The sequence below is a fragment of the Cyprinodon variegatus genome, unplaced genomic scaffold, assembly GCF_000732505.1.
Source record: "Cyprinodon variegatus isolate N-32 unplaced genomic scaffold, C_variegatus-1.0 Scaffold99, whole genome shotgun sequence".
Lineage (NCBI taxonomy): Eukaryota > Metazoa > Chordata > Actinopteri > Cyprinodontiformes > Cyprinodontidae > Cyprinodon > Cyprinodon variegatus.
Window position 1 is genome coordinate 885,593 of NW_015150552.1, and position 7,854 is coordinate 893,446.

Genomic DNA, 7,854 nt, shown 5'->3' on the forward strand with positions numbered 1-7,854 from the left:
CTCTTTCATCATCTCCTCAATGAGGTGGTCTCAAAAGTCGCAGTTACAACACACATAGGGCGCACCGCACCAAAGGGCGCACCGCACATTTTGAGGGAAAAAAAAGACGTTTAAGTGCGCCTTATAGTCGTGAAAATACGGTATATTGATATTTCTGATTCAGAAAATATTTGTAACATTGTTATCAACAACATAAATGAACTGCAATTAGTGCTCATCTGGTCAACCTATCCTATTGTGTTGTTTCCACTAAGCTGCCCAGAACAGTCAGTAGCAGCCCATTGGCCAAGCTTGGGCCTTTATCTTATGTTTTATTCCTCACTCATAGTCGCCATCTTTACAAACTTCACTGGAAGTCATGGTTGTGGGTTGTAGGGGTAGGCCTTCGGGAGGGTGGGGGAGTCGAAAGCTAAAGCAGCCTGTGCAGAAGAGGTTGAAAGAAAAAGGTTTCTGGTAAATGCTGTCTGTCTAATCTGAGAGGAATTTTTCTGCACAAATGCAAAAAAATAAAATAAAAATACGTGCTCTGGGAGCCTCAATGTTAATCTTTTCATAGTCAAATGTAGCATAAGGAACCTTTAATTAACAGCTCAATGTATATCTTTAGCAGTTTTAGTTAATGTAAACCTATTTTCCATTTCAATAAATTGACGGTTTATAAACATTATTTTCAACATCATAATTAAAACTTAACATGACTTTCGTCATTTCTGACATATAAATTAATTTTAAGGTCTTTCCATGCATTTTATGCCCTTGATTCATTATAGTCTTTGTTGCATCTCACAAGAAATATTTTAATGGAAAGAGAAAAGCCCAAACAAATTGATAAATAGGTTATATTTAATGATGAATACATTACATTACATCGATCTTTCATGTACAATTATACAATATACATTGTGTTGCAATGTATTTAATTTCTACTTTTAATTACTTAAAACATTGAAAAAGTCAGGCAATTGCACACCTCAAAATGCATCATCATTGATCAACTTGACAGACAAGATATACTTATATATATTTACTTAACTTGCACATATTTGAGTTTTGTCATGTTTTTTCTCTGTTTGTCTGCACACAGGTGTGCCTTCTGCTCTTTGTGCTGCACTTAGTTAGAGTCATTGTTCCCATGTTTACCTCCATGGTCTGCCTCCTTATTACATATTCATCATACCTTTTAGCCGGTCAATATGTTCCTTTCTCTGCTGACAAGAACTTGCCAGATTATTGAAAGCCATTGAGTAAATGTCCAGTGTTATTTTCCAACCTGCCCGCCTGTTATGTTCCAAGTTTTTTGTCTCCTAGATTTTCCTGTTCTGCCCTGCTATCGTCAGATATTCTCCTGGTTTCTGATCTTTGGACATCTGACTTTTCTATGCCTCCTGATTACTGCCCCCCTTAATTGTCTGCCTCTACTGTATTTGCCTCTCCACACCTGACTTTGTTTTTGAGTCCTAACTACGGATTTAAGCCTGTTCCTCAGATTCTGTCACCAGTCTCTGATTCAACAACTCCCACTCAGATGCTCCTTCTCAATTTTAGACTTTTGCTTTTCCCCTGGGTTTTTTTTTTTCACCATTAAGAGTTATACATGTGTGCTTTACTACTGGTGCTTCTGGAGAAAATTCAGGGATAGTTGTGTCGGCTGAATTATTAGGTACTCTGACTTACTTATCACTCGAATTACTTATCACTCTAATGCAATGACACACAAAATACATGGAAACACTATTCAAAGTAGCTAAATAAAATCAACATATTTAATACATTGCCCAAACAATTAAAAATATGCAAAGTTGTATAACCTTTTAACAAAATGCAGACTTTAAAAAAAATTTTTTTGCTAACAGAACTAAAGTATAGTAAGTCCTTACCACCTTAACATGTATTTGATTTCAATGGTTATATAGAGTAGCTTCTTGCAATAAACATAAATGAAAAATAAACGATGTAAGTATTCTAAATATTTTACTTAATCAAGGGATCTTATTACAGACTACACATACAGCTTGTGTTTGTCCAGCCTCAGTAAACTCCTATTTGAATCTCACAAACTTGGCCTGCTTTACAGATAAACGAATTTGTAAAGCAGTATCAGTATTGCAACCAAACCAGCCCAGAAATAGGAATTATCCTTGATCTCCTGAAGTCTCCTCTTTAAGCTCTGTACACTGTATGAAGGCTTACTTTGGCTAGGGATAAACAATGGTATGATTGGCTCATTGAATGTGCTGCCTATAAATTTATGCATCAGGATCTCATTATCTGGATCAAGGATAAGAACAAGGCCAACATCATAATCTAAAAGCACTGTCAATCTTTTAGTGCTTCTCGCAATGCTAAACCTTACAATGCAGTTTTCATCCCACTTTGGTGGGAATGTTCCCAAAGCTGAAATTCTAACAGCTGCCAAATCACATCCTTCTCTTCCATTGACATCACATTCAAAAAAATGTTTCCCTCTGAGGATGCCAGGATTATGATACATACAGTTACATCCGTTAACCTGATGTGGGTCGATTGTTTCCTGAGCAGTCACATTCTCTGGTCTTCCAACTTTACTATTCCTTCTACTCTGCGATTTTCTGTTGTTTTCATGTTTAATTTTCGGTTCATTCCAGGTTCTCATTTGGATGTGAGATCTTTGATCTACATACTCTTCATTCAAACGGACCTTGAAATGATCAATATGTTCTGTGCACAAGGCACAGAAAGAGACGTGATCATTCAAGCAGAAGAACTCAAAAATCTGGTTGTGTTCCTTACATATTTTCTCCTCCAGGTCAGGATCAGGATCTGAAAGTTTGTGTCTTTTCAAGGCAGCCACTCTTAGATGAGGCTCTAAATGTCTGTCACAAAAAGAGCTTAAACACACCAAGCAAGTTTTTGAGGCTCGGATCTTGTTTACTGAGCAAATGTCACATAACACTTCACGAGGTTTTCCTGAGGATGTAGCTTCAGCTGTCACACGAGGTTTCTTAAAAGCCTCCACAATCTCCCTGAATGAGTTATTGACGGAGAGTTTGAGGTCCTTGTTGAATTTGTTGTTGCACATAGGACACTGACGTCCCTGCTTTCCTTCCCAGTGCCTGTTCAGACATGCCTTGCAGAAGGTATGTCCACATGGAGTAGAAACAGGCTCATTGAAGACATCCAGACAGATGGAGCACAGGAACTGATCCTCAGACAGAAAACCACTGGATGTGGCCATATCTAAAGGACAGATGTTTTAGACATTGTGTCATTTTAATATGAAAAATTGTAATCCATGTCATATATATTGTATTTTATAGACCTGCACAAAATTGTGAAGTGAACATAAAAGAACTTTGCTAATTGATTTTGTTTTAGAAATCAAAATCAGAAAAATGTGTCATGCTTTTCCAGTGCCATCACCTGCTCTCTGAAAAACAGTTTTAAAAAAGTTTGCTTTTGCAGTGTCAAAGATTATTGTAAACCCAACTATTAAAGGCATCTGTGGGGGGTTTTTTGTGTTTTTTTTTTCTGCAAAATTAGTGAATATGGAAAACCAAGGAACATAAACCAAAGGTGAGTAAAAAAGTTATGCTGAGTTAGTTTCTAAACTATTACCTAAAGCTTTGAATACCTCTCATAGCACTGATGCAGAGGAACATGGTGCAGCTGCTAACCTACCAAGACATGGTTTCTATTTTAGATGAAGACAATAAATCTGAAAACATTGTAGAAATCTGTTCATTTGTGTTCTATGCCTTACTGTGTTCTCGGTTTTTTTGAACAACTGGGCAAACTGTGAAACACAGAGGCAGCATGATGCTGTAGAAAGGTGCGATTTGGTAGAGAAAGAAAAGTGGTTTATAAGAAGATGAAACATATTAAAAACAGGGCAATCCTGGAAGAAAACCTCTTAGAGGATTCAAAAACCTTTAGAGTGTGGTGGAGATCCACTTTCCGCTAGAATAAAGACCCTAAACATACCATCTGAACTATGGTTGAATTTGCTCAAATTAAAGCATAGTGCTAAGCTAAAATGGCACCAAAAGACTAAGATCCAAGTAAGAATTACTGGCATGCCTTTAGATGCAACGTTCTTGACGTGCATGTTCATAGAAAAGACACACCCCTTTAGACCAGCTGTTCATGGTGTGAAAACTGGTTTTACAGTGGTGAAACTGTCATAATATCCCTTTTGTTGTGGCCCTTAGTTATTATCTGCTGATAAGTTTCTACTCTATTTTACAACTCGTCTTTATGTTGATGAGTTATTTTGTGTTATCTGGTTTCTATGGGTCTTTGATTTGTGCCGTTGCTTCTGCGGTTCTTTGTGTATACTGTCTATATTCTGCAGTTCTGTAAGTTATTCTTTTTGATAAATCACTCTTCCTAACATTATCAGTGGTTTTTCGCTCTATCACAATTCTTCAAGAATATCCTTCTTTGTGTTTCAACTGTGACTAAACCTTTTGCCTCATGGGCAAAAAGTAAAAGTTAAAAAGGTTATCTGGTTCTAATAAAAACTAATCAAGAATGAGATACAGTAAGGGTCCATTTTTATTTTAAACACAATTGCTTTATTTAGCCAAGTTTCATGAACTGATGTGCCCAAGTCTTCTTTGAAATGAATCCCTGAATAGTTCTTGTCCCTATTCAGTAAATTAAGCTAAGACAGGAAGTGCTGATGAAAACAAAAATGTTGAACGCACAATGTAAAGGGAATAACAAACTATAGGGAAATAAAGTAAAATCAAAAAGTGGGGTTCAGAAACAAATAATAGTTTGTGTTATACTAATCATTTCAAGTATAAAATAACTTACATCAGTCAGATTTTTCACCCAGAAAAAAATGTTTATCAGCATCAATTATCTCAGCCTTGGGGCCAAATTTGTACCATTCTTACTTTGTGTATGTCAGCCATCCAAGGCTATTGGGAGGGTTGCAAAAAAGCCCCTCCTTCTATTTTTTTTAATTAGAAAAAAAAACATTGAAGCTTATAGGTTTAACTTGACAAATAGAAAAAAACTTGGTATGCATAATTCCAGATAGATGGTAAGGGCTGTTTGTTTTAAGACATTTTACATTACAATAACAACTTTGATAACATTTTACTTTCTTTTAGTTGGCATGAAACATTTTGCATTATCCTCGTGACATTCCAAAAAAGTACATAGTTTCCAGATCAGAGTACTTCTAACCACTGCTTTTCTGTTTACCAAACAATACAATCTCGTACTTTATAAGGCCTTCCTCAATGAAAAATGCATAATTATTTTGGTATTGACTAACAGGAAGGTCCTGGTGGATGATGGACGTAAGAAAATTGAGAGTAAATTATTCTGCCTGAGTAAATGAGGGTTAAATGTAAAGTAAATAAAGTAAGTAATTAGAAACCCATATGATTACATAAAGTACCTCTAACTTATGCTTTAAAAAGGAAAAATCACAAAAATTTGAAACTGTAGCATCAGAATGCATTTGTAGCCAGTCTGGTTGAGTAAAAACCAAACAGACACTTATACATGTTTATGCTAAAATATGAGAATTTACCTAAATCTAATAATTTGACCATTTTAGTACATTTAGCTAGATACTGCTCTAAAAAAGAACTAAACTATATTATGATTAATAACCAAATAAAGCAAAATAGAAAGAAAGTTAAACTTAACCTTTTCCAGGTGTGATGTTGAGCTCCTCTGCATTCAATGCAAACTGACTGGAGTTTATCAATGGTAGGAATGTTTTTTTACCTCTTAGTTTCTTTTCTCTGTAAATAATCTAGATGTGCTCCTCCCATGTTGCCTGTAGCATGTTTTACATGTTTTAAATATTATTCAGTAACACATTCAAAACTTGAAAAAGCATGAAATAAAAAGGGATTTAACGCAAAGTAACTAATGACCCAACTGTTGAACTTTGAATTTCACCTTAAAAGCTCACTTGTTCCTCTCACTGATCAGCTTAATTTTTTACTATTTTTACAGATTGGAGGACTGCTAGCACTGCTGCCTTGTAGCAAGAAGGTTCTGGGTTCGATTCCCGGTCTGGGGTCTTTCTGCATGGAGTTTGCATGTTCTCCCAGGGCATGCGTGGGTTTTCTCCGAGTACACCGGCCTCCTCCTACAATCCAAAAAACACGACTGTTAGGTTAATTGGCTTCTCTAAATTCTCCTTAGGTGTGATTGTGTGTGTGAATGCTTGTTTGTCTCTGTGTTGCCCTGCGATGGACCTGCAATCTGTCCAGGGTGTACCCTGCCTCTCGCCCATAGATAGCTGGAGATGGGCACCAGCACCCCTTGTGACCCCACTTGGGATTAATTGTGTCAGAAATGGATGGCTGGATGGATACTAATTCAAACTAATTCAATATAAAACACAAAGCAATGCTTTGTTTATACAAGACCTGCTTTATGAATTTCCACACTGTCTTGTACCATTCTATCTGCAACCTGCAACTGCTTGATGATGAATTCAAATTAATAAAAAACAAGAAATGTTAAACACTTAAAATCGACTATCATAGTGAAGGTTCAATGCTAAATGGCTCTTAGGTCAAAATTGAAGGTGGCATCAAAGAGAAACTTAATTCTCTTCTAAATTTATTGCCTTGTTTATAGGCCAAACCCTTGTGGTGCGCACAATATAAAACCACTGGTAAATTAATTAACAACTACCATAAAGTGATGTGTTATGAAACCAAATTAATGATGGGATTGATAGAAAATCAGTTTTTTTCTTAGTTTTTTTTTTTTTTTAATTCTGAAGTCCTGCAGTGCATCGAACTGTGCTACGGATACATCATTATAACTTAGTCTGGAATATAGCTGGTGAAAAGAAAAGACAAAGTCATTTATTTGGTCCAGAAATTGTTTAATTGTCAAATTTAATTATTTTTGGTCTACACTAACAACTAACAGCATTTTTATTGGCTAGCAATCCATGAAATAAATCCTTCTTTCCACACAACCCTAAATATCTTGTAGAGCTGGGGATTGTTGAGAACATTACAAGTATTTTAATTGTTGTGTTAAAGAACTCCATTTGAAATGAATAAGCTATGGGAAATGGGGAATCATCATGTGAGCAGTAGCCTTTAGTAGCCTGTGGTTACTGCTTTTGATTGAAACATGTTTAACATGGAGTTTAAAAGGTTTTGATAATAAATTCCTGTATTTGGAAGTTGAGAAGTTATTCCTTGATCGTCTAAAAATTATTTGTGTAAATAACGTAGTTACTGTACAGCAGCATTTGATTTCATAATTCAATACAATTCAGTTTATTTGTATTTCGCCAATCACAATACGTCATCTCAAGACACTTTACAGTTCACCAGGTCACACAGTCCAATTTTATTGGTTGAAAGTTTTCTGTCTAAGGAAAACCAGTTGATTGCATCGACTCATTGACTGGAAGGCAATCCCTCACACCAAGCATGTTTGTAGCACCAGTGGAGAGGAAAAACTTCCTTTTAACAGGAATACATTTCCAGCAGAACCAGACTCATTGTGAGTGGCCATCTGCCGAGGCCGACTGGTATTCAAGGAGACAGAAGCAGGCATAGAGAAAGAAGCAGAGATACAAAAGGCAACTGTAAACCAGCTCCACAGGCGGCCCCATCCAGGAAACACACAGTCAGGCAGACGAGCTCAGAGCCAGCTCCCATGTCAGAGGATGAAGAGAGCACATCCAACCAGTCACAGTCAGAATAATATTTTACTTCAAAGATTGAGGTGTTGCTCTGCATACTTTGGTCACAGGAAGCAGCTATTTAAGGTATCGTTTCCTTGCCATCATGTCCAACCAGTCTTTGCATTCCTTTCTGATCTCTGAGGTAAGGCCCTTTTCATACATAACTGACACTTACTGAATGTTTTCTC

At 36.4% G+C, this 7,854-nt stretch overlaps 1 protein-coding gene across 2 annotated transcripts; it reads right to left on the reverse strand.

Annotated features, from left to right (window-relative positions):
• Positions 1 to 1,286: 1,286 nt before the first annotated feature.
• LOC107084390 (probable E3 ubiquitin-protein ligase MID2) lies at positions 1,287 to 5,862 on the reverse strand. 2 transcript variants are annotated; one of them, XM_015374202.1, is made up of 3 exons: positions 3,740 to 5,601; positions 3,595 to 3,653; positions 1,287 to 3,216 (listed from the first exon to the last, which is right to left on the reverse strand). In XM_015374202.1, exon 3 carries the CDS (start codon positions 3,212 to 3,214, stop codon positions 2,069 to 2,071), a length of 1,146 nt encoding a protein of 381 aa, XP_015229688.1. In that variant the 5' UTR covers positions 3,215 to 3,216; positions 3,595 to 3,653; positions 3,740 to 5,601; the 3' UTR covers positions 1,287 to 2,068. The 2 variants fall into 2 exon arrangements, with proteins under 2 accessions (XP_015229688.1, XP_015229686.1); XM_015374200.1 differs by lacking the exons at positions 3,595 to 3,653; positions 3,740 to 5,601 and adding an exon at positions 5,647 to 5,862.
• Between the last annotated feature and the right edge of the window lie 1,992 nt (positions 5,863 to 7,854).